General features: G+C 37.0%; 3 protein-coding genes and 1 long non-coding RNA gene across 10 annotated transcripts; 2 read left to right on the forward strand and 2 right to left on the reverse strand.

Moving 5' to 3' along the window:
- Positions 1-1,939: 1,939 nt before the first annotated feature.
- On the reverse strand, positions 1,940-26,619 carry LOC122327588. Of its 4 annotated transcripts, XR_006247666.1 has the most exons (8): positions 26,261-26,619; positions 25,967-25,998; positions 25,580-25,630; positions 24,477-24,543; positions 17,042-19,646; positions 16,924-16,957; positions 13,655-13,762; positions 13,288-13,431 (listed from the first exon to the last, which is right to left on the reverse strand). It is a non-coding gene; the product is annotated as an uncharacterized LOC122327588 (long non-coding RNA). The 4 variants fall into 4 exon arrangements; XR_006247665.1 differs by lacking the exons at positions 13,288-13,431; positions 25,580-25,630 and adding an exon at positions 1,940-1,981; XR_006247664.1 differs by lacking the exon at positions 25,580-25,630.
- Positions 4,708-8,812, reverse strand: LOC122327455. 3 transcript variants are annotated; one of them, XR_006247639.1, is made up of 5 exons: positions 8,080-8,230; positions 7,361-7,678; positions 6,325-6,636; positions 5,774-6,159; positions 4,708-5,369 (listed from the first exon to the last, which is right to left on the reverse strand). XR_006247639.1 is itself a non-coding variant. In XM_043222838.1 (5 exons), the coding sequence occupies exons 2-5, from the start codon at positions 7,641-7,643 to the stop codon at positions 5,311-5,313; spliced, it is 810 nt and encodes a 269-aa protein (XP_043078773.1). In that variant the 5' UTR covers positions 7,644-7,678; positions 8,666-8,812; the 3' UTR covers positions 4,708-5,310. The 3 variants fall into 3 exon arrangements, 2 of the variants coding, with proteins under 2 accessions (XP_043078773.1, XP_043078772.1); XM_043222838.1 differs by lacking the exon at positions 8,080-8,230 and adding an exon at positions 8,666-8,812 and having other exon boundaries at positions 5,774-5,929; XM_043222837.1 differs by having other exon boundaries at positions 5,774-5,929.
- On the forward strand, positions 12,311-13,940 carry LOC122327492 (CD48 antigen-like). Of its 2 annotated transcripts, XM_043222901.1 has the most exons (4): positions 12,311-12,456; positions 12,835-13,149; positions 13,308-13,610; positions 13,693-13,940. In XM_043222901.1, the coding sequence occupies exons 1-4, from the start codon at positions 12,408-12,410 to the stop codon at positions 13,809-13,811; spliced, it is 786 nt and encodes a 261-aa protein (XP_043078836.1). In that variant the 5' UTR covers positions 12,311-12,407; the 3' UTR covers positions 13,812-13,940. The 2 variants fall into 2 exon arrangements, with proteins under 2 accessions (XP_043078836.1, XP_043078835.1); XM_043222900.1 differs by having other exon boundaries at positions 12,314-12,456; positions 13,308-13,756.
- LOC122327469 (CD48 antigen-like) lies at positions 21,113-25,583 on the forward strand. The gene is given in 5 exon segments (XM_043222861.1): positions 21,113-23,725; positions 24,038-24,063; positions 24,065-24,335; positions 24,452-24,571; positions 25,004-25,583. Coding segments are annotated over 5 exon segments (861 nt in total). The 5' UTR covers positions 21,113-23,415; the 3' UTR covers positions 25,138-25,583.
- Positions 26,620-26,856: the final 237 nt, after the last annotated feature.

Raw genomic sequence — 26,856 nt, forward strand, 5'->3', positions numbered from 1 at the left:
TTTTTTTTTTTACTTGCTTTGTTTAAACACCAAAAACCCTTCAGTCCAATGAAGACCACAAGGCAGGGCAATGGTGAGATCCGTACGACCCGAAGATATGAAACGCGAGGCCACCATAATACCATCACTAAGAAAACTGAGTAAATAGCCACTGCTAAAACCACCGGCCCACCTTGCTTTAAAGTATAAACCAGAGAGTCACGTGATCACGCCGTTCTCTCTTTAGAAAAACCTATAGAAACATCGCAGTCTTCCCTTTGGTGCAATTTATCACGTCTGTTGCATTGTAAGCAACCATACAAAATTCTAACGAAAAAAAAAAGGTAATAAATCAAGCTACACTGGTGAACAGAAGCGTTTGTCGTTTGACTCTAAAGCTGTTGCGCGGAGGGAAGTCAAACGCGGAGCTCGTGAAAGCAGGACAGGAAGAAGCCCTTCACCTACAAACTGAACACACATCAAAATGGCCATCCTCTCATCTTCAAACAGATCAGATGATATTTCTGAAGGAAGTCAGGCCTCAGAGGGGTTTCAGTTTGACTTGTGTGACACTTAAGACTGCCAGTGAGAGATATTCTTTACAAAAACGTTATAACAACGAAATAATAATAAAAAAATCTATAACATTTGATTCATATTATAACATTTAGGGTGACTAAACTCATTTTCCATACTTTCATACGCAGTCGAACACATTTATTAGTATTTTTTTTTTATTTAATTTAATTTTTTTAGAAACTATCAAATGAAAAAAGTAAAAAACCTCCAGAAATAACGAATAATGTGTATTTATGTATGTCAAAAACTAAAATCTTGTATCAGACAGACAACATTTTAATTCTATTCGTATACACCTTATACGCGCACACACACATAATCATAACGTGTTACGTGTAAATGAACTCAAAGTCAGTCGGGGGAGGATTCAGCGGGTCTCTTTAGATCAGATCTGTCGCTGAACAACTGAAGAAAATGTTCCACACACTTCTGTTCTGTTGGTGTTGTCTGACCGGTAAGTTACACGTGCATTTTGTTAATTTTCTATTAAAGAAATATCACATATTTATTTTAAGATGTTAAAGATGTATTCACACGTCTTCCTGGCTTTGCTGCTGTTAAAGATTTCACGCTTTCTAGACCAGCAAGAGCATTAATCGGTGTAAAATATGTATTATCTCTAGGTGTGTTCGGTGAGTCGGTGTCAGTGATGGAGGGCGATTCTGTCACTTTAAACACCGATCTCACTGAGATACATGAGTACAACAGGATACTGTGGAAATATGGAGCTGAAAAGTCTCTCATTATTGAATGCAACAAAGTTTATGGGATTTTCACACATACTTACACCGATGAGAGATTCAGAGACAGACTGAAGCTGGACGATCAAACTGGATCTCTGACCATCACGAACATCTCAACTCAACACGCCGGAGATTATGAAGTAGAGATAAGTGGAATAATATTACCATCTGAAGAATTTGGTAAAAAAAAATTCAACCACACAATTTTCGTCTATGGTGAGCTCAGACATCATTTGTTGAGTGTTGTTCCTATTTCTATATTTGGGTTCAAAAGACAAGATTTATGGCATAAGTTTGCTTACCACAAAAAAAATCGTTTTCCTATAAATTTATATTATTATTTCATAAATGTAAATTGTTATACATTTATACATAATTACACAGTTAAAATATTATTGTTTCAAGATTGACCTTGTTCACTTCTAGTGTAGACACCTTACTGTAACAAGGAATAAGTCATAATATTGTTTGTGATAATCACCATGACAACACCAATTATGATAATTTAGCTTTAGCTTGTTTTATATTTCTGCTTCGAATTCATGTTTTTCAGCTCGTCTCCCCGTCCCTAACATCACTAGAGATTTTTCAGAAAATCTATCATCATCTTCATCATCTTCATCACAGCAGAATTGTTCATTGTTGTGTTCGGTGGTGAACGTGGGTCACGTGACTCTCTCCTGGTACAAAGGAAACGGTTTATTGTCCAGCATCAGTGTGTCTGATCTCAGCATCAGTCTCTCTCTACCTCTGGAGGTGGAATATCAGGATAAAAACACCTACAGCTGTGTGATCAACAACCCCATCAGAAACCAGACCACACATCTGAACATCAGTCAGCTCTGTCGTCCAAATCCAGGTATGTTTGAGCTGATGTTAACGTTGTTGATTCCTTAGTTATAGTTATAGTATATCTGGCTGACAACATCACTAATGGCTCATTCTGTTCATCACAGATCAGGGTTTACCTTTGTTCTACAAAGTGTTGATTTCTGCTGCTGTTGGATCTCTGTTGATCGTCGCTGCAGTCGTGATGTACTGCATCTCCCATAGAAAAATTGACAGAAAAGGCAAGTGTTTACTACGGCTAGAGTACTAGTACTAGAGTACTACATATTCTAAATATCCTATTAAATTACTATAATAGACTCAAAAAACAAATTAAATGTCATTTGTATTTATTAATGCTTAAGTTTAAGTGTTTATTGTGACGTTAAAAAAAATGTTGTGACATTTTTTAAAGAAACAGATCTAGTTAAGATTGATTTTTAAGCCTGTTTGATCTATTTTTGTTTAAACAGTTCAAACTTGTGAGGAAATGATAACTTATGCTGAGCCAACGATCTACAAAAGAAATGCACCAGCGGTAAGATCATTTTATCTGTATATTTTTAGTCTCTGAGTCAATTTATATGTTGGAAAGCCATAAGATTGTTATTTAGTATATATAATATGCTATGTCTAGAACTCTTTGCATCAAGATGTCACATAACAGGCCGCAAACTTGCAGGCTAGTAATGCTTCATGAGAACCAATGAAGTCAGGAAGTCACATACTTGGCAACAAAAGAAACGGTTCACATGTTTGTTCAAAGAGGGTCACACTTCTAGTGTCATTTATGCGTTTAAAAAACATACTGCAACATCATTGTGTTTATTTCTTTATTTTTTTTGCATACCATTGGGACTGTCCGGTTCATTGCACGTTCACAACAACACCATAAGTGTGCTTATTATTCCTTAAAATCATTATTTTAATAACCACTTCTCAATACCCTGTCAATCACGTGAGATCCACCAATCAATCCTCAATGGACAAAATCAAGAGCCGTTTCACTCATGCATACACCACAACTGGTCAAGAAAATAATACCGCATCTTCTGTTTAATACTATGACAGTACTCTAGAGTACTAATATTCAATCTGTATGCACAAAGAAGATTAAAACTGTGCTGGTGACAAGCTGCAGTACCCCTTATTTTATTATTATTATTAATAATTTATTTATTTTTCCAATAAATCACCATCACTTGACGGCCATCTGATCTCAGATCTTGTACAGTTGTCTTAGCAGCAGCAGGACGATTTCTACTATTGTGATAGTTATTATTATATCTCGTGTGATGTGTTTTTTTTTTTTTTTCAGAAAGTCGAAGAGGAGACTCGTGTGGTGTACGCGTCCGGCACCACGAGAAGATGATCAGACGTTTTCGAAAGTGTGTATGATCACTTAAACTCAAGTCTAGTGTTGAGTTTCGGCGAGAATCGGCGCACCAATGACTTGACGCGAGACTTTCGTTCATCTTAAGACAATGAAAAGTCTCAAAACGATGTGTATAACATTACAAGCGCGAAACATAGATGCGAAACACTCATTTCATCGGGTACAGATATAATTGTCTGTTGAGTGGAGTTCGTGTGAGAGTGTGTCTACTGCTGGACGTTTGTGGCGGATGTTTGTTGGTAAGGTGTCTTTAAATAGCATGTGGTTGTAGGTGTTCTTCCTTTCTTTTCTTTCTATTCCTGCCCAGGATGCTTGCAGTTTGACTGTTACTTTAGCAAAAAACAACATAAAACGCCACCGTTTTTATTTATGTTAAACTCAATTCAACCTATATGCAGATAGCAAGCATAATTTTACTTTGTGATGTGGTTCTGGGATAGTTTTGGTGGTTTGTTGTTTACTTTTCAGAAGTCTGTTGCCGAAGGGGCTTCTGATAAAACATTAGCATTCGTGTATCGTGTATAAGAGACCCAAAATCGTTTGATCAATCTAGTATGGTATACCAAGCATACGGAGTACATGTAGTGCATACAAGTACATTTAAAAAATAATCAATCAATCCAACTGAGAGCTGAATGAACAGCTTAGAGTAAACCGAACTGAGTTAAAAAAAAATATTATGCATTGAGAAGTAGTTTACTTTATGAATACATGAAGTGCCTACACTTCTGTCAGCATGCATACTATAATAGAGCACCATCTAGTGTACTAACAATATACCTTTGCAAAGATTAGCTCCACCATGTGTCTTAAAATGTGAATCATATGATTTCGATGGCTTGGGAACACAAATGTTGGCATTTATTTTATATAACGGTTCAGTATGGTATTGTTCAGTGTATTGGCAATGAACCAAAACCACTTCATGGCAAAATGTTCTAAAACTTTTTTCTTCATTATTTAGGAATGAAAGTGACTTCATCACTATGCAGTCAGTATGCTTTTTATAATAGAACGCCATCTAGTGTCACGATTTACCTTTCCGAGATTGGATGCACCATCTGGCATAAAATGTTTTTTTGCTTACACAAGACACTTGATTAAAGAACTCTGTTAGCAAGAACTCAGTGTTTGGTATCATGGTTCAAAGGATGTAAAGAAAAAAATAAAAGCAGAAATTGATTTAAAATTACATAAAAAATTACATTTTTTATTTTGTAAATATGTCATGCATAACATAAGACAGCAACACTATCGAAGTTGTTGAATATATATTTTTTCTTCTTCCTTGTCTCTCATTCACCGTCATGAGTTTTGCCTCCAACGTGCTTTTCTTGATGGTCACCGTTCTCACAGAGATTCTTGGTGTGCCTACGTTTTTCAATTTTACCAATACGTTTTGTAAATGCATTTTTCTGATTATTTTTTGGATGCCAAATCTCATGTTGCTCACAGTGTTGACATAACCGACCAACAAATCCTAACTAGTTTCTTCAGGTCACTACATGTTAACTTTTGGTCTTTGTTCGTCTGGTTGTTATAACTCAATCATAGCAACCAAACCAAAGTATGTAATACTACATATTCAAGAGACCAACTAAAGTAAACACTGATCACTGTAGTAGTGACTATTTTTTATTTTATTCTTTGGTGATTCTGTTTCTTAACATTAGATTTCTTCAATATTATACATTCATAAAAGAACTACAGCTACAGAGCAGCGTGAGCATTTGAGATGATATCGAACATATCTTGAAATATATGCTGTATTTCATACCGTAAACCTCACATTGAAATCTTGCTTATATCCTCTAAATAGCTTTTTTCTCCACTGACAGCGGAACCTGAAAAACACACAAGAGGGAAAAGGCAAAAAAAATAGAAAAAAGTTCAAATCTTCGATCGCAATAAATAACGCATAACAGCAAGGCTCTGAAAGAACCATATAATGTCCTTTAGGTTAGAGGAACGTTCCCAGAACCTAAAGGGAATGTTTTGGTAACGTTAGAAAACTTGGAATGTTTTGGGAAGCAAAAATGGTAAGGGGTGCGTTTTTGGTTGGGACGGGTTTATACCCCCAAGCACAATCTAATAGGTACAAAATCGTTTATCGTTAGCTTCTGGTTTTAGCTTTATCTTCTAACCACAACCCATAAAGAAAATCGCATGATGAACTCCATCTGTCCCAATCTTATTAAGCTACTAATCCTTAACTTTTAATCAGTGAAGTTACTCATCTTTTACTTACTAATCTTTTGAGGCTTTGCTGGTTTGTAGTCACAGAAACAAACATAACAGCATATAACAGCCATAGGCAGAGCCAGAGCCAGAGCCAGCGCCAGCAGGAATCCTCCAACGAATGCTGGATTTATATTATGCACAATTAGATCCGGTGTTCGAGTGTCTGCATGTGAATTTGCAATAAACAGAAGGAGGCAGTGATCAGTTCGATTAATAACAAACATAATTCTACAGCATGTCTAATAGAGTGTAATTAATAATAGAGTTCTTCACTGTAACTGCATCTTGCATCCACTGATCATGAGCTTTCCAAACTTGTCTACTTAGAAAGTGCTCTCTTCTGTGAAGCATCGTCGCAAACTCCACTGATTTTAAACAGTGTTAACGTCAAAACTGCGAGAATGAGTTAAACATTTAGCAACACCACGGAGTCAAATTTTAAGCAGCATCCAACATAAAAGCGAAAATATCAGTCAAACGAGCAGAAATGCTAAGCACTGGCCTGAAAAGACCAGTAGAAATAAATGTTGAGCCACTGAATGATTAACTCATACTCACAAAGGACAGCAATGCTGAAGTTCCTAATAATACTGCTTCTGCTGCTGATCTGTAGTGTATAAACTCCAGAGTCTGTGGTTCTGGTGTCCGTGATGCTCAGAGATCCAGTCTGATGATCCAGCTTCAGTCTGCCTCTGAATCTCTCGTCGCCATCTTTACACTGAACATCCGTACAGGTCTTATCAGCATGTCCATTTATTTCAGCGATGCAAATATCATTGAAACACCATGTCATCAAAGCATCTGGATTTGCAACACCAGTGTAAAAAGTGACTGATTCGCTCTCCTTCACTGACTCTGGCTTCTTTTGGTCTGTAAATATAACACCAGAAGTAGACATTGTCAGCAGACTGAAGGGTCCTTTAAAGGGAGAACTCTTAAAAATTAGCAGAGACGAATAATAAAATAAATAATGTTTTTTGAGCTCCGTCTCCATTTTATTTAATCCGTTTTGTGTTTAAAGGGGCCGTACGATAGTTTCTTTGGTGTAATGCGATGTGTTTATTCGTTACACCATGATGCTGAACCGTTCTGGAGCGGTGTTCTAAATACAACCGAACCGCTGATTTCTAGTTGTGTCCTCTGTTAGAAACGCAATTGAAGTAGTTTCAGTTTCACAGAAAAATACAGCGTCTCCGGAACATGGCGCCAGCAACGACAACAGTGGGAGCGCGTTTAAATGAACCCTTTAGGAGAGTGTGTGCAAGTCATAACTTCTGTAAAGAGCATCTTTGGTTTGGAAACTTTATCTAATCTTTATCAAAACTCCAAAGGGAACGGAAAATTTTAAATCACATAATATGAGACCTTTAAGGACGTTTGAGGACAATGTTTACTCCTGAAGTTTCTAAAACAGCCACATAATGTTATTTTTGCTTGTCTAACTTTTTTCGGTCCAAAATTCAAGGTGTAGCATTATTTCCACAGTATCTGGTGTGTTCCGGAAAGGAGGGGGGCAATAAACTAATACATACTTTATAATAAACACAATAATGTTGTGATTTAAACACTTATGGTCTGGTGTTAAATGCCTCACCGTTAACAGTAACATTGAAGATCGTTTCACTGCTGTGGCTGCCTAAAACTTTCAGTTTATAAACTCCATCGTCTGCGGTCATTATTCTCGTGATGGTCAGAGATCCAGTCCGATCGTCCAGCTCCAGTCTGCCTCTGAATCTCCTCTTACAATGAACATCTGTACAGGTCTTACTTACATCTCCATTGACTTGACCGAGCCGAATGTCATTATAATACCATCTCAGTCTGACTTGTCGGTGCGTTTTAACACCAGTGTGTAGCGTGACGCAATCTCCCTCCATCACTGGTACTCTAGTTTCTTCAACGCCAAACACACCTGAAGAAGAAACAAACAGTTAATTACGAATCACTTCAGCATACAAAATCTCCACATATAGCTTATATATACCTCCGCGAACAATACAGTAGAATACCGTAACAGTACAACATTTGAAGTCAATCAAAAAAGTTAATCAATTAAAGCTGAGTTAAATATCTTAAACGTATCCTTTAACATTATTTTTTTCGTAACATGACCTGATCATTTTCTATATATTTTGCCATACATCTCTGTCTCCCGTGTCTCCATAAATGTGCAGCAATGTCTATTCATTCAAAACAATAAACTTCGATTCCTCTTTAACATGAAGCAGCAATGATAAATACGAGTAGGGTATTAACTGGTTATATAACCTAAAGTGAAAACGAACATTTGTAGATTGCAACAAAGCGTCTTACCACGGTGAAGTACAAATGTCGACAGCACAATAAACAGGAATTTCATTTGTGCCACCATTAGAAAAATAAACAAATAGATGCAGTACCGATCACGCAGTAAACTCTCTAGTGACTCTCCGCATCTGAGCGTGCGCTATTATCCTATCAGTCACGTGATCAACCACACATCTCACTATTATTCAGTCACGTGTGTCCGAGCTGTTGCATCATATCAAATTATGGTATTTTCATAATAGCATTTACTAAACATTTTCGACTCTCGAAGCTGTGATTCGTTTCAAAAGCTTAGTGTTTTATAAGTTTTTTTTTCCTTCCTCTGGCCTATATTCTGTCCCGTCTAGATGTAGCGAAAGTGAAAGTGTGTCACAGAGTATATCCATAAACCAAGTCATCAAATAACAATCGTATTCATAATAATAATAATAATAATAATAATAAGACAGTTGGCAGTCACGGAAGTATCTCAATCAGTATTCTTGTTTTACACCCAGCATCGATTAGTATTAGTGCTGTCGGTTAATATTAAAATAAGAAAACTATCGTTACATCGACTGAAGCTGTATGCGCTGTGAAATTAATCTCTTACTTTAAACGCAGGCTGGGACACGATTAGCCATTGGGTACATCCTTAAATGCTTTTTTATTCGAGATGAGCATTAGGCATTAAATCAGGGTTAATAGTGTTTCTAGTGGATGCTACGTGTACCGAATGAAAGTAGTACCGACTGCCGCACGAGCGCAGAGAGCACGCGCTCTCTCTCTCTCCCTCCCTCACACACACACACACACACACACACACACACACACACACACACACACACACACACACACTGCGTCTGAAACTTTCGCTTTCAGTGCTGCTTGTCTAATCTTGCATGCACGCATTGCCGAACTAATTGTTTTTATCTCACGTGTAGTCTATTTGATTTTGTCAGATGACGGTTCCGTTGAGAATGTAGCTGCAAATGTGGGCACAGAGAAGCAAACAAATAATAAATGTAATTTTTTCCTATTTTTTTTTTTCCCTAAATATATATATATACATATACACACACACACTGGAACGCAACTGTGAGCATCACAACAAAAAAAGGAAACTCGAGGCTGATTTAGGTTTGTGTAAATGTATTCACTTCTGTATTTTCTTTGATATATTGATCTCTGCTACCACTGAATCCAGATCTGTCACTGTCAGAAAGAGATGCATTAATGAGAACACAAGTGTGCTATTTATGAAGGCTGTTTCTTCAATGCCAAGCATTTCTGCCGACTGCGTTGATCTTCTCCTAGAGTCCTTTGACTCAAAAGTTAAGAATGTCATGGATGACATTGCACCTGTGAAAGTCAGTAAGAAGACTGGCAGACAAAAGTCATGTTGGAGAAAATCAACAGCAGTGCAGATCATGAAAAGGCAATGCAGAAAGGCTGAGCGGACGTGGCGGAAGACAAAACTTGAAATCCACTATAGCATCTATAAAGACAGCCTGCATGCTTTTAATGTGGAATTAGCCACAGCACGACAGAAGTTTTTCTCAAACCTTATAAATAGTAACCTGAACAACACCCGCACTCTTTTTGCTACGGTTGAGAGACTGACAAACCCCCCAAGTCAGATTCCCAGTGAAATGCTTTCTGACAGCAAATGCAATGAGTTTGCCTCATTCTTTTCTGAGAAGATCGAAAATATCAGAAAGGCAATTAAAACATCAGATGATGTAGAGATATGTCAGATTCAACCACAATCTCAAAAAGGAGTCACTATGTGTGTTCTTGAAGCAATTGATAGCAAAACTTTGGAGGAAGTAGTACAGCACCTAAAATCCTCAACCTGCTGTCTTGACACACTTCCCACATCCTTTCTTAAAAGCGTGTTTGACTGTTTAAAAGCTGACATCTTAGAAGTGGTGAACACAAAACTGCGGTTGTTAAGCCCCTCCTGAAAAAGAGAAATCTTGATAACAGTATATTGAGTAACTATAGACCGATATCAAATCTTCCGGTCATAGGCAAGATCATTGAAAAGGTAGTTCTGAATCAGCTGAACAGCTACTTGAACTCAAATGGTTATCTGGATAATTTTCAATCTGGTTTCAGACCGCACCACAGCACAGAGACAGCGTTAGTTAAGATAATAAATGATATTCGCCTAAACTCTGATTCTGGTAAAATATCAGTGCTGGTACTACTAGATCTTAGTGCTGCGTTTGACACTGTCGATCATAACATTCTTCTAGACAGACTGGAAAACTGGGTCGGGCTTTCTGGAATGGCTCTAAACTGGTTCAGGTCATATTTAGAGGGAGGGGTTATTATGTGAGTATAGGAGAGCATAGGTCTAAGTGGGACGTCCATGACATGCGAGTCCCACAAGGCTCAATTCTTGCGCCGCTCTTGTTTAGCCTGTATATGCTCCCACTAAGTCAAATAATGAGAAAGAATCAAATTGCCTATCACAGCTATGCTGACGACACACAGATTTACCTAGCTTTATCTCCAAATGACTACAGCCCCATTGAATCACTCTGCCAATGCATTGATGAAATCAACAGTTGGATGTGCCAAAATTTTCTTCAGTTAAACAAGGAGAAAACTGAGGTCATTGCATTTGGAAATAAAGATGAAGTTCACAAGGTGAATGCATACCTTAACTCAAAGGGTCAAACAACCAAAAGGCAAGTCAAGAATCTTGGTGTGATTCTAGAGACCGACCTTAGTTTCAGCTGTCATGTCAAAGCAGTGACTAAATCAGCGTACTATCACCTAAAAAATATTGCAAGAATAAGATGCTTTGTGCCCAGGCAAGACCTGGAGAAACTAGTCCATGCCTTCATCACCAGCAGGGTGGACTATTGTAATGGTCTCCTCACTGGCCTTCCCAAAAGACCATCAGACAGCTGCAGCTCATCCAGAACGCTGCTGCCAGGATCCTGACTCGAACCAGAAAATCAGAGCACATCACACCAGTCCTCAGGTCCTTACACTGGCTTCCAGTGACATTTAGAATTGATTTTAAAGCACTTTTACTCGTTTATAAATCACTCAATGGACTAGGACCTAAATACATTGCAGATATGATCACTATTTATACACCTAACAGACCACTCAGATCACTAGGATCAAGTCAGTTAGAAATACCAAAGGTTCACACCAAACAAGGAGAATCTGCTTTTAGTTATTATGCTGCTCGCATCTGGAACCAGCTTCCTGAAGAGATCAGATGTGCTGAAACATTAGTCACTTTTAAATCCAGACTCAAAACTCATCTGTTTAGTTGTGCATTTACAGAATGAGCACTGTGCTGCGTCCGAACTGTGCTACTTTGCTTCTTTTATTTTAAACTGTTTTAAATCAATCTCTTTTTGCTTTAAATTCAATTTATCTTAAATCAGTGTTTTTATTTTATTTTAATTTCTTTTATTGTTATTTAAATCTTGTAATTATTTTATTTCCTCTTTTGTAAAGCACTTTGAATTACCATTGTGTATGAAATGTGCTATATAAATAAACTTGCCTTGCCTTGCCTTGCCTAAATGCATAGGGCCCCGTTCCTATATTTGCCTGGGGCCCCAAAATCACTAAATCCGGCCCTGATCGCAGGTGTGTCTGCGTTTTGTTGTTTATGATGAGACAATTAGGAGAGTGTCCGAAATTCATTTGCCTGAACGCCTCTGATTGGCCGCTGCTTTCCGAAGCTCAACAGAATTGCATGCACACTGTAAAAAAAACATGCAATGAAATGCGGTGCAGCGTGCAGGAGATCTTCATTTAATGCCGTAATTTAATGAAAATCCGGTAATGCTGAAAATGCTGGCTATATTTGAAGATGAGGAGTCCACTTCTTGCATTACACACTCAGACTTTGTAGATGTGTGTAAATAGAACAGGAAGAAGCCTTTCACCTCAACCACACACATATGCCCAGTTCCCAACATTTACAAGCTCAACGGGTTCAACTAATTCTTAAAGCAAACCGACCACACGTTTCAGTTTGACTCAGTTTGACGTCATGCTCAAGACTACTACTGAGATGGTGGGTTTTTTTTTCCATCTGAAGGATTACAAATAACAATGGTAATAATAATAATAATAACAATCTATAATGGCTATAATCACACGATATCCCAACAGATAAATTTATTAGTAGAAGACTATATATGGTTAATAAAGATAAAGCAAAATGTCCGATGTTGAGAAGAACCCAGACAAAAGCATCAAAAGGAAGTGCATGAGGAGGGTCTTCATACTCAATTGGGGCAGGTTTCACGCATCAAGTCTGCCTGAGTTGGGCAAAGTCTATTAGATCAGAGTTTTTACTGAGTTATTGGAGGATGTTTAACATCTTTGTTTTGTTCTGTCTCTGCTGGTGGAGTCAGATTGGTGAGTTAAAAAGGCTTTTTTTATTGCTTAATAAAGAAGTAACTTAGATTTGTGATTCATACTTGGATCCTCGGGGTCTCCACAGTCGTGGAAAACCCAGTTATTGGGAAAGTTTTTTAACTACGCTTTTCACACATTCACAGTCATGGAAGAGATAATGGAAAATAATGAGGTTGATGTTACACATGTGTCGGGTTTGAATTTTTGATTTACTCCGTCGCTGTGAATCTTTAATACAACCAGTTTGCAATTGAACGGCTTTCAAATCTCTTTCAATTTTTTTACATTTTTTTTCCCCAAACAGATAAATCTTTCTAGCAGTCAGGTCTTGATTATTTAGGTTCAGTGTGTATGTTCATATAATGTTTGTGCTCTTAGGTGTGTTTAGTGAGCCAGTGTCTGTGATGGAGGGAGATTCACTTCTTCTGCACACAAATGTTACTGAAGTACTTGAAGACGACATACTGTGGAAATTTGGAGCTGAAAAGTCTCTGATAGCTGAAATCAGTGGAGCTCCTGGAATCTTCTCCACATATGATGGTCCTGGTGAGAGATTCAGAGACAGACTGAAGCTGGACGATCAAACTGGATCTCTGACCATCATGAACATCTCAACTCAACACGCTGGAGATTATCAGCTAGAGATAAATGCGGCTAAAGAGTCATCAAAAACATTTAGTGTTTCAGTCTATTGTGAGTAGAGATCATCAGTACTGTCTTTATATCAAGTATTACAATTTGTAATAATTTAATAGATTTTCAGAAACTTCTGCATTATCAGATCCACTCACACACTGAGCCAAAGATTTAATTATAAATTATATTGAACAACTTTATCCTCATGTTTTCAGCTCATCTGCCTGTTCCTGTCATCAGCAGTAACTCTTCACACTGTACATCACCATCATCTTCCTCTTCATCATCAAATTGTTCATTGTTGTGTTCGGCGGAGAACGTGGGTCATGTGACTCTCTCCTGGTACAAAGGAAACAGTTTATTGTCCAGCATCAGTGTGTCTGATCTCAGCATCAGTCTCTCTCTACCTCTGGAGGTGGAATATCAGGAGAAAAACACCTACAGCTGTGTGATCAACAACCCCATCAGAAACCAGACCACACATCTGAACATCAGTCAGCTCTGTCACACGTGTTCAGGTACAGCAGAACTGATGTTAGCAATTATTTACACATGCACTCACGTTAATGCCTCTCTTTCACTCTCTTTTATGTTCTCCAGCCTCAGTCTCTGTGGTAGTGTTGATTTCTGCTGTTGCTGGATCTCTGTTGATTATAGCTTTTAGGATCTTCTGGATATGCAGGCAGCGGAGGAAAACAGATCAAGAAGGCAAGTGTTAGCTACTGTTTTCAAACCGTTAATCACAATTAACCATAGAAGGTTGGGAATTAACACTTTATGGGAAGAAACTAAAATTTAATTATTGGCTTAGGCTGGGGGTCTCTGAATTTGGTCCTGGTTTAGCTCCAACTTGCCTTAATACACCTGCCTGGACTTCTCTTTCATGTCTAGTAAGACCTTGAGGTGTGTTTAATTGGGTTTGGAGCTAAACTTCACAGGACAGTGGTTTCCCAGGAGCAGGTTTATGCAACTTATGTAGATTACACATGGAAAACTATGTATTAATGACAGAAGTAATGAGAAACATTGCAAAAGGCATAGATCTATTTAAAATGGAGTTTTGTTGTTTTTTTAATGCATCTGGTAATTTTGTTATAACAGTTGAAGAGATCACTTATGCTGAACCTACTTTCTACAAAGAAGACGCACCGAAATTGGTAATATTTTTTTATTGCAGCTTCTCTCTGTATTCACATTTAGATGCTCGTGCTTTTCTCTGTATCGCATGGCCTACATTGCTGATGCAATGACACCATAATAGATTTATAAAAACCATAAGATTATAATTTAATGCAATAAACACAGATGAACGTCCTGTAGTATTATACTCATCACTGTAACAAAAAAAAGAGTTTTGGATATTGGAGATATGATTGTCAGTGCTGTTGCTCAAAAAACGACTGGTAGCAGGAACCCTTCTTTCATTTAATAGACATTTTTAACCTTCATTTCATACTGGAGCTTTTTCAGTATCTTAAATAACCGATATCATAAGACTGAACACATTACTTGAGTAAACAAGCTAGATCTTTCTTGTAAAGCAGTCAGGAAGTCACATGACACACAACCAAAAAAAAATAAAAAATAAAATAGGTCATGAGTTTGTTCTTAAAGCGTCACTGACCCTAACCACATCCGTTTAAAATTAATGCAATATTCTCCACATTTCAGGAGCCATCTACCCTGTAGATTAAGACTGGTTGTCCACCAAAGCCAAGCAGAGTTGTGTCTGGTCAGTACGTGGGAGATAAATAAAAAATCATATATATATTTTTTTTTTACAGAAACGTAATTATAAGGAACATGTGAAAGAGGATCACGTGGCATATGCACCTATTGGCATTAGAAGATCATCGTAAACCTTTTCCAATCACCAGATCCAGCTATAGGAACGTCCAGAGATACCATCAGATTGAGAACCTATGATTGAGTTTTGGGGAAATTTTTTTTAACACACTTAGCACTAAAACTAACTAAAAATGCTTAAAATGAGGTACAAAGTCTTTTACCAATTATCTATGCTGTAAAACCAATTAAGCATTTCCTTATTTGACTCTTAAAACCTCAAAGCGAATTAGTATGGTGTCTGTGTTCCACTTTGTCTCATTTATAAATAATAAATATTATAAATAATGCCCTTATTATAGGTAATAAATGATTTGATTTGATTTTGTCTAAAAAATATTCCTTTTTTTTACTTTAAATGCTCAATTACTCCCAAACGATTAATGATTCCTTCAGTCTCATTTTTATTTCATCAATCCATATTGCCTGATAAATCAGTGTTTGTGAGCAGCGCTGCATTGTGTACAACCTTACAGGGAAAAAAAACGCTATTTTTACTGCTCCAAAAGCGCCACCTAGTGGCAAAGAATAAATTAGCATTTTCATTCAGACCAATGCGAAAAGACCAACAAGTGGATTGGCATTATTAACCTAGGCTCATTGGAAATGCATGCCTCTACTGCAAAAACTGAAAAAAATGCACCTATGCATACGAATCGCTGCAGTTTCCACTTAAAATGAACACTAGAGGCAGTAAAACCATTTAGGCCAGGCAGTAAAGCTTTTACCCCTTTTTGCACCAAATTATTTACAGGTACATTGAAGGCAATGAAAATCACCGATTCGAAACCAAAGAACCGTCACAGTTCAGCAAAACAGCTCAAATAAGCGAAAGAAGTTGGCTGCATTAGGGAATACACTTTAACATTACTTTCACATTTGTGAATACTATCGACTCGGTTTAGGTACGGTGTAGTGATATTTCTCGATACGATAGAGCTTTAATCTATAGAAGCACTCACTGGATATTTGAAGTATGAATGGCTGCAAAACGTGTCTCAAACAGCACGATAAAAATGTGAACGGTCAGGTATAAAACGTGTTTAACCACCACTTTGAAACATGCGGTAAAGTACATAATTACCGTAAGTCTATTCCGAGCACATATTTCCATTGGGGTTGGATAATATGTTTATGTTTCATGTTACGTCACGATTTAGAGTCTTTATTTAAGAGTTTTTATATACGGTGCACTTTCAAAATGTAAAACTTTGCACAATGTTGAGCTATTCTACACACTGCACGAAATGCCATTTTGTCCAATCTCGCTTGCATCAGAATCCATATCAACCACTTTTTAACACTTTAAAGTGATTTGCATTTTTTTCCTCAGCTTCATAACTGGTTCACGCGCATTTGAGTGTCACGTGTTTGAGAAGTAAATGGTATGTGGTTGGTTTAAATTCCTGCCATCACAGTATGTCATTACATGTATTCACACGCATTGTGAATAGATCTTACAGTAAGAGGAAAGGCTGATTCTTGCCAAAAGAATTTTTTTTAAAGTTTGTTCTTATAAAGTAACCTGTCGAGCCGATTGACAAGGAAAACTATGTAGCACATCCGAGAAACAACTGAGCTTGTTTAACAAACCGTCAAATAGCTTAGAATACAAGGCGTTACTTATGTTGTGAATGTTCAAAAGGGGCAATCAACAAAAGTGAAACCATTTAAGCTCACAATGATTGCATTTAAGCTTCCCAGAAAATAAAGCGGAACTCATTGCAAAAGTCCGTAACTTTGATATTCATCACCATGTCGAGATGGCGAAACAAAAGGAGATCTTTAGTTCTTCTCTATATCTACATCTGATGCCTGCATTTACAGGCATGCATGCGGAGATATCTGTTACTGGGCATCTTATCTAAATAATCTGCTGTGCACAAACATCTGATGAAAATCTGAAACACATTTTTTAGATAAGGCCCAAAAAAGGCCAACCACAAACAGTCGCTATACTTGATCACAACATTACGGCAGTCTTACCGCATTTATGGCGAATAACATCACGAAACCCCTGCTGACAAAAACAATAGAAACCATCATGAAAATCTGAATTATTTCCACTACAACCATCCAATTTGAATCATTACATAATAGTTACCTGTAGCGTGTTTACATTAGGATTCAAAGCTCACTCTCAGTTTCGGTTTATTATAAGCAAAATAGATTGATTGGCACCCCCTTTTTGTTAAACCCCTCAACTTAATTTTTTTTTTTTTGATGATGGACCAGCCAGGGCTTCAAGACACCTCCAGAGCTTCCAGACGGCCAGTCCAACCCTGGTCTTAGTGCTTGTGAACACACTGAGAATGACGTCTGCAGATGAGAATGTGGACGTCAAATAGACGTCTCCGTGAAGTAAATATCGGTGTGCTATCAGATATGACATGCTCTTGTATGAGTAGTCCCAAATGTTGTCATTGATCTTATCTTCTTTGCTGGAACTCATAAATAGCAAAAACACCATTAAAACGACAGAAGTCCTGGAGAGATGAGCTATGATGAATTTCCTTTGTCAAATTATCCAGCGCTATTACTTAAATTAGGGTTGAAAAAAATAGATAATGATAATTATATTTAATGCAGTTATTATTTTTAAAAGAAATAAATAACCATGGTTTTATTTATTACAGATTATTATTTTTATGAACACAGTTTTACTACGTACAAGATTAAATTATATGGTAAGGACTGTTTGCCCACTGCCAAAAATTTTTTTTTTTTATTTTATTTTATTTTATTTTTGTAAGGAAAAGTTTTGAATTTCTTCCTTTTTTCAGACAGTCATGTCTGATTGCACATCATTTTTATTCTATTCTATTCTATCTATTACTCTATACAGCCTTTTTCCTTGGCATATTTGCTATTTATTTATTTATTTATTAAAAATACTGTACTATATTAGAGCGACATCTAGTGTGCAAACTAGGAACACGCCATTCATGCAATAAATGAGCGAACCAGATGTTTTTAATTACACAAACATACAAATCGACACGTAAACAGGCTGTTTATAAAATTGTTATTATCAAAACGTCAAGAGCTAGGACACGTGTGGTGCACGAGCGCCATTAGAGAACTGAGAACAGCTACATAAAAAATAAAAATTGACATTTTATACCTTACCGTTTTTGTTATACAGTGACTTTTCTGTCTCTATGATTTACTTACTCATATGTTTTATACGAAATTTCCTCAAACAGCGTGCCTGTGTATGCCATTTTCATCCTAGTCTCATAAAAATGTGTACCGATGTGCGACAGCTTCAATACAACCTTTTTATCACATTAATATTGGTATGTATTGTGCTGGTTCAGAATTCAAATACTGGCTATTTGCCCTAAACCGAATTCAACTATAAACCTGCCTGATAGTGTTAAAAATGCATTTGTTGATCCTTTTTATAGATTTGAGCAGAAGCAGAAGATTCGAGCAGAGCTCCTCGTCTCTCAAGTACTTCTCTGTGAGCTACCGAACATACATCTGGTTATGTGTGACGCTAAAAGCATTCCTTTTCAAATCTCTCAGCATGTTAGTGTCGTATCGAAGTCATAATATGACTTCAAGTAATTGAGTCAATCACTCTTTACTAATCAAAACTCATTTGTGCAAAAAAGAATAAAAAGTGTGAGAATTTTAGTGCTTCTAGTGTTCATTACTTTTTGGAAACCTCGGCGATATGTTAGTTAGTGTGTATTTTGTGTCTTTTAATGGCATAACTGTCAGCAAATCAGCAAAATCAGCGTTTAGAGTGACCTTTTCTTTTGACTTCTTGCGGCACAAAAATACAGAACAGAAATTCTAAGCAAATGGTCCCATATAACAACAAAAACGTGCAAACTGGCCGGTCCATTTTTCTTCTTAATAAGGCAGATACAGACATAAACAGTAAGAATTAAATTAAATCGCCGCATAACAATATTAAGAGAAAATTGGAATCAACTTTCCAATTATAGAATAGTCGATTAGAGGCAAAAAATCTAATTGCATCTAATTGATTTTATAGGGGAATATATGCCTAAAGCATATTTTCATTGCTCCTTCAATCAAGAGTGTCGATCAGAAAGATGTATGGTCCTTCACAAAGCAGCACAGACGACTTTAGCACTATGGAGAGCGGCGACAGAGAAATATATTAATACGTTTATTAATTATTAACGTACAGCACCAAGGACCAACCCAAGAAGAAAGAAGTGACTAAGTTACAATCTTAGTTACCGTCTTATCTCCATCACTTTACTGAGAGTAAAAAAAAAACATTGAAGTTTGCCTTCACTGAACTCCCGCCTGAATTACACCTTGAGTTGATTTTCCCAAATCCTGTGTTTTATTTAAAGGGCCCCTGTAATTGGTTAGGAAATGTTTTTGGTTTTCGGGGTACCCAAATAATAGTTTTCTTATAGTATGCATTTATTTTTACCTTATTTGTTCAACGATGCCCAAATGATCCGTTCGAGGATTTATTTTTCCAAGCCCCTCTGGTGATTGGTCAGTTTAATTTAAGGCAGTTTTTGTGAGCTTTTAACACTCCTAAAGCACCTAGTAGCAAATGAATTAGCATTTTCAACCAGAACCAGCGCGAAAAGACCAACAAGCGATACACTAACGTTTCGCTTTGAAGTCAAAATGAAATGGCTTGAGACTCTATCAGGAAAATGCGATTTGCATCAAATATTCCAAGCAAGGCTCATTGGAAATAAGTGCCTCTGAAAAAAACAAACAAACATACAAATCAGTGCAGTTTCCAGTTAAAATGACCATTAGAGCAGTAAAATCCGTCAACTTTGAAAATGTGCCACGGTCAAGTATTAAACGCGTTTTAGAGCAACTCTCACTTTGAAACTGCTGTGAAATGTGCAGCAAGGTACATGATTACATGCCTCACCATAAACAGTAACGCTGTCTAAAATCTTCAGATTATACAGTCCAGCATCTGAGGTCTTTATTCTTGTGATGGTCAGGGATCCAGTCTCATTGTCCAGCTCCAGAACACACGGAACGAAAGCAGAAAAAGCGACATCAAGAGTGCTGTTACAAGTCAAAAGTGTTTCTAGCCTGATCGACCGACCCTCGCTAGCCTCTAGCCATTAGTTGTATGATATGTAATATATTATTCTAATAGAGTTATTATATTTATTATAATAAATATAAATATATTTATTGGGGTATACAATGGTTTTTGTATAAATTATAAAACATTATACATTTTTGTTATAAATGTTTGTAATTTGTTATCGTCTCACACATCATGGATCTGCATTTTCTGTCACGTATTTTTAAAATGAACGTACAAGCAAACAAACAAACAATATAACTCGTTTTGTCAAAGATTAAAAAATAACAAGAAAAAGATCGCAGGGACATGCGTTTTTGGAACCTGCGTATGTTGAGTGAGCAAGATTTGGGTTGATCGACCGAGAGTTCAGGGTTTAGCAGATGCTGGAAACCCTTCCCCCAGGTTATCGGGAATATTCGGAAATATCTGTGAAGTGTGGGCACTGTGGGTCTAGCTAGACTACCAGCTGACCTTGACAAATGATTCCGACTGCTGTGGCACATCTTGTTTTCAATGAGCCCAAGCTGATTATTCCCTGCCTGTCATCTATGCATATATATATATATATATATATATATATATATATATATATATATATATATAGAGAGAGAGAGAGAGAGAGAGAGAGAGAAATATTGGAGGCTCATAAAGTATATTTTCCATTATGCTCTCTTCAAATTTCAGTCTATCTATCATGAGAACAGATCATCAGATCGTTAGTCCTGTCCTTTATATCATTTCCTTTGATCAATAATTTACAACAATCTCAAATTCTAAAATTATTTAGAATTTGAGGTCACAGAAACACTCAATGGTTTTCATCATTTCATCAACGCGCACTCAAACACTGAATCAAAAATCGTCACTGTCTCCGTTGGTTTTGGTTTCGTTTTCTCCGTGTTCCTGTTTTTCCTTTTTTGGTCATTTTCCTGTTCTTGTTTAGCTTATTGATTAATTGGTCCCCAGCTGTTTCAGTTCTCCCTAATTGTGTCTCAGTGCTTAAAAGACTGTTCTGTTCTGTTCAGTCTTGTTGTCTGCCCTAGATTTTTTTTCTCGGTTTTTTTTTCTTTTTTTTCAAATAATATATACACATGATGTTTGTGTGTTGAAGTTTTATTGAATTTAAGAAACCTTTGTGTATTCTTCCATTATATAATATTAATATATATATATATATACACTTTATTTTTTTGTTTACAACCACAGTTGTAACTACAGAAAGATGGATTGAATGGTAGTTAGGTGGCAGATATTTATACTTCAGTACTGTATTATAAAACAATATGCAATAACATTGAGTCTAAATTATCATGTAAAGTTTATTAGATGATTTGCAATTTAATGGGACAAAAACCTACAGCTCATATAATATTATTACATTGTATTATAAAGCAATTTATTAAAGCTTTTTATTTATTTTTTTAAAAAATATAAATTTAAAATAAATGCCTTTCTGATCTGGTATGTGGTAGGAAGAGATGTAGCCCGAGTTTGACAAAAGGCAGATCTATTGCTTGTTCAGCTCACATCTCGCAACATTCAGCCACAGACTATGCAGTTATCCATCTGTTTTATCCACTAAAAATCCCATGGCCTTTCTCCTGGTGTCCCTGGCCAAAACAAACAAAAACATTTCTCTTTGAATCTTGTTTAATGTTTGCCATATCACACTTTCCAAATCGTATCATTCTGTCATGTGTGATGTGGCTTTTTTTTTATAGAAAATGGTTGAGGAACACTTGCAGGAGGATTATGTGGTGTCAAGATCCATCTGTAGGATTGCCTTCACTATATGAACCTCCAGAGACACCGTTGGATTAAGAGTCTATGGTCACATTTTAGGACCGTGAGAAGACTCACTGCACATAGTATATATAGTCTGTTCATTTTCATGCATGTGAGAGTGAGTGTGTGAGTGTGTTGGAGGTGTTAAAGCAAGTGGCTGAGAGTCCTGTACTTTCGGTTTTGTTAATAGTACTGTGACTTCTTCTAAATGCAGAGATTCAAAGAAATAGCTCATTGCTACTTATGATTAAGAAATCATGCAAAGAACCTAAGTACCTACTCCAATGAGTCATTCACAAAACGGATCAAAGCGTCCTGTTCAAACACAATTGCATATTTAGTACATGTTCAAAAAATAAACACCAAAGAATGAATCTTCAGTCTGATAAACTGCAGTTCTGTGTTTCCTAGTTTCTTGATAGTTTGCCGCCTGCCCTGACCCTCGCTTGTTTATTGGATATACTCTTTTGCCTTGCCTGGACTGTACTGTTCTGCTGGTGTTTGACCCCTGCCTGTTCGACTATGTCTTATAATATAGAGTTGCTTTTGGATCTACTCGCCTCTGACTCCTCTGTAACAGCGGGAAACAATCATAGGTCAAAACAAAAGGAAACACGGAATGAAAAACGCAGAACTGAGAACACGGAAGCAGCTAAGCAATACTCGGCGTCTGCTCAGAAACTGGGCAGATCTTCAATAAACAGAATAATGAGGAGTTACAGGGGAGACTAACAATGTGTCCCAAGACCAGGGAACACAGAAACAATGGGGAACAAACACTTCAAAATAAGAGTCAAAACAAGGGGAACATTGACCGTAATCGTGGCCGCATTTGAATGATCTGTTTACTGGATGTCGTTTTAATTTCAATGTAAAATGCATGCAAATTCTGAAAACTGAAAATGAAAGTATTATAGGTCTACTTCACAACTCTAAACCTAACCGCTAAACATTACACCAAATGGAAACAGAAAGATGCCCCACTTAAACGCACTATCATGAGGTCGTGTTATCGTGGTAGCTAGCAGGACGGAAGACCTCCGTTCTCCGTATAGCTTTTGTACGGAGAGATGGCAATGGTATTAACATTCGTTTGTTTGTTACCTAGTTTTGGAGGGGGGTTTATATATACGTTAACTTTAAAATCAAACTATTTAAAATACTGCCATTTTTAAATCTATAAGCCCTACTTTATCAAATGTCGTAATATTAACACAATTACACTTGTACTTTTAACATAACTAACTCAGTCAGGTAACTACCTAAGTTAAATAATGATGAAAAAATGTTTACATGTAGGTCTATCTCGTGATCAGATTGAGTGGGTTGTCCGTGAGGGCTTTAAATTCTGGCGTGGGAGGATTGACATTGACACAGAGATTCAGTCTTTTCAACAGCGCTTGAAGAAAATGATCCTTTTGTTCTGTTTGTGCTGGTGGCATCTGATTGGTAAGTTGTAAATAGATTATTAATGGAAGTTATTTCGACCAGAAATTGCATCCTACATCAAGCTTTTAGACTTTCATTTAAAATATAAAGCCCATTTCAGGCTTTGTAAAATATCAAAAGGCTTCCTGTATTTTAGGTGTGTTTGGAACTAAAATAAATGAAATATAATATGCAATAAAATATAAATGAAATATGTGTCAGTGACTGAGGGAGATTATGTGCTTCTACACACTGATGTTACTAAAGTGCGTGAAGACGAAGACTTGATGTGGAATTATGGAACCAAAAACTCTCTCATAGCTAAAATAAAAAGACATAAACAAGTTGTCACATATGATGATGGTCTTGAAAGGAGGTTCAGAGACAGACTGAAGCTGGACGATCAAACTGGATCTCTGACCATCACGAACATCACGGCTCAACACGCTGGAGTTTATAAACTACAGATAAGTGGAGCAAAATGGTCATCCAAAACATTCAGTGTTTCCGTCTATGGTGAGACAAATCTGACATTTTTCTGTCCTTCAAATATGCCTATTCTTGTGAAACTAATACTTTATAAAAGCACTTCTTACGCTACAACATCGTGATAATGAACTTTTTACAGTAATTTGAGTAAAACCATTTAACAGTCATACTGTCTAGACTTGTGGCTGTACTACTGCAACTTTTCCAAATATACTCCTATTTATTTGGATTTTAAGTATAACTACATTTTAAAAATTATACTAATTGCACAGTGAAATCACTAATCCAATTTAATGTTAATTAGATGCATCCACATTTCTGTTTATGTCATGTCTTCAGGTCGTCTGCCTGTTCCTATCATTTATCATCTGCAGTAACTCTTCACACTGTTCTTCATCCTCATCATCATCTTGTTCATTGTTGTGTTCGGTGGTGAACGTGAGTCATGTGACTCTCTCCTGGTACAAAGGAAACAGTTTATTGTCCAGCATCAGTGTGTCTGATCTCAGCATCAGTCTCTCTCTACCTCTGGAGGTGGAACATCAGGATAAAAACACCTACAGCTGTGTGATCAACAACCCCATCAGAAACCAGACCACACATCTGGACTTCAGCAGACTCTGTCAGACATGTGCAGGTATGACAGCACTATATATGTGATTATTTACCCAACTAGTGCTGATATTAGACAGTGGTTTTCGTAGATTAGATGAACAGATTTACTCGCACTAATGGTCATTTTGTCCATTACAGAACCACAGATATCCTTATTTCTCACATGGCTGATTTCTGCTGCCGGATTGATTGTGATTTGTAATTGTAGTCGTGATGTGCCACCTCTGCATCTGCAGGAGACACAGAAAAACAAGTCGGGTGAGCAAACAGTTCAGCTGTAGTAGATTTTTTTTGAGATCTTTTAAAGGCTAGTTTCTAAGACTCAGCAGTAGCCAGCAGCTCAGTAAAAGCAGTTTTAGCAGGTCTTTGTGATATTCGCAAGTATATATTCTGTTCGTACTCTAGTGTAAATAACTAAATTTAAATAAATTAAAGTGTAAATAATAGTCCATACATCATTTACTCCCTCACTAATTCAAAACATGAAGTGTCATGAATCGGACCTCTGTAGTACTTTCTGAGGTCTTACTGACTTTCTCGAACTCCATTTCCCGTAACCCTGTACCTGAGACTAATCACCTGCACTGATGTACCACCGTTTCCATTCACACACTCATTCTGAAGTGTGGCCTTGCCCCAGCTGATATTTGATCTGTTTGATTTTTATCTTTTTTTTTTTTTTTTTTGCAGAAATTAAAGGTAGTGTCCGTCTACGAGAGCGTCTCCAAAGAACGACACTCAAATCTACAACTGGTGCTAGAGCACTGAGGCTATGTCTCGCGCTTTTTGGTTTTGGACACTGTAATATTTATACCTTTTTTTAACAAAAATAAAGATTCAGGGACATACAATGTCGTGTTTTCCCTTTTTTAGGGTCCAAGTGCTGCTCAAATTGCTCCACTGAGAGCCTAAATATGCTCAAAAACGTGCAAAACTTGCACAAGCATCAGAACTGGTGAAAACGTACATCTCATATGTTTCTCGAGCGGTTCACATGCATGTACAAATTTTGGTAGATGCATCTCAATAACTACAAAAACAAGCAAAATTCAAAAATCAATAGGACGTCAGAGATTTAGTCTGATCAACACCAAATTTGGTCCGTCTACTCTAAATACTTCTGTTATGTTAAATTGCTAAGATCTAGAGTTTTTGTTGAAAGGGGTGTCCATGGCGGCCTGGCAAACTTCGTTTTGTAATGCCAAGTTCACACCGCACGATTTTCAAAGTCATTGAATAACCATTGCTTTCTCACTGCACGACTACCTTGGGTAAAATTTGCGATGGATCGATGACAGGATCTTTTCAGCAAAATGTCTGAGTATCACAAGAAGTTATAAGGTAAAAACGTATAAGAGGTTTGGCACATATAAATGGATCATACCACTTTAAATGCATATTACCCACCTAAACCCACCAAGTCTAATGGCGCCAACATACTTTGGTGCACTTTTTTTTTTAGCGAAATATACACCTAAATAAGTAGCCTACATATCACTGCAGTTTACAAAAATGATTCCTAGAGGCAGTAAAAATGTAGGAGGATTCAGAATTGGCCAAATATAACATTTTGTTATCAACAGGTAATAAATACAGTATGTCAATTGCATAGCCAATATATCCAAACATCACATTCTTAAAGATTAATCAAACCTGAAACATAAACAGTGTGTGTTGAGTTCTCTCTGTGGAAGGGAAAAAAGTAAGAGAGAATAAACAAAATTAACACATGGCTATACTGTAATCTGAATCTATGAATTATGAATAATAAATCGTATTGCTAAAGTGAAAGCGAAAGTAGAAGTCGGCGTCAAAAACACCACAATTGTCTATATTTGTCACTAAATTGTCACATATCTATATAATGCGCCGTTCGACACCGAAGCTACGAAACGACTCCAATAAACATGTATAATAATGAAAAAATAACAGATGGGCGACATTCACCAGAGATGAAGACGGAAAAGGACGTCAATTAGTGTACAGTGACGGGCGCTCTCGAAGAAGAGCTTCGTGAAGAAGCTCCGAATCTTTTGTGAATCGGTGTGTCGACACACCGGTTCAGAGCGCGTGTCAAAGTCTCGCGATGACAGGAACTGTTTCGAAATCGCAATGGTTTGTCGTTGCGTGTCGATCTCTGTAAACCACCGAAGCAGCGTCTGTGGGGTTTACCTGATCTCGGATCAGTTTAATCCATTCGAAGGCATTTACATTGACCTTAACGAGGCATTGTTGTAATTTATAAGGACGCGAAGTAGTTAATGGTCCCTTTCCGGTCACTATATACAAGCTGTAACGCATGTAACCAGCGGGCGGTGTTTCGAAACACTGAATCATTTCCTCAAAGCTTTAAAAAAGACTCGTGTCTGCTTTGCGTAGACCGTGTATCCTACTCGCTAAAATAAAGCGATAAGATTAAGTATGTATATCGAGCCAACGTTCTGTATATCTAACAGTTACAAAGACATGATTTAAAATAGACTGACTACAGAACTTATAGGTTTTTTTTGGTTTATTTATGTTGCCTATAGCAACCCTCAAAT

The sequence above is a fragment of the Puntigrus tetrazona genome, chromosome 22, assembly GCF_018831695.1.
Source record: "Puntigrus tetrazona isolate hp1 chromosome 22, ASM1883169v1, whole genome shotgun sequence".
Lineage (NCBI taxonomy): Eukaryota > Metazoa > Chordata > Actinopteri > Cypriniformes > Cyprinidae > Puntigrus > Puntigrus tetrazona.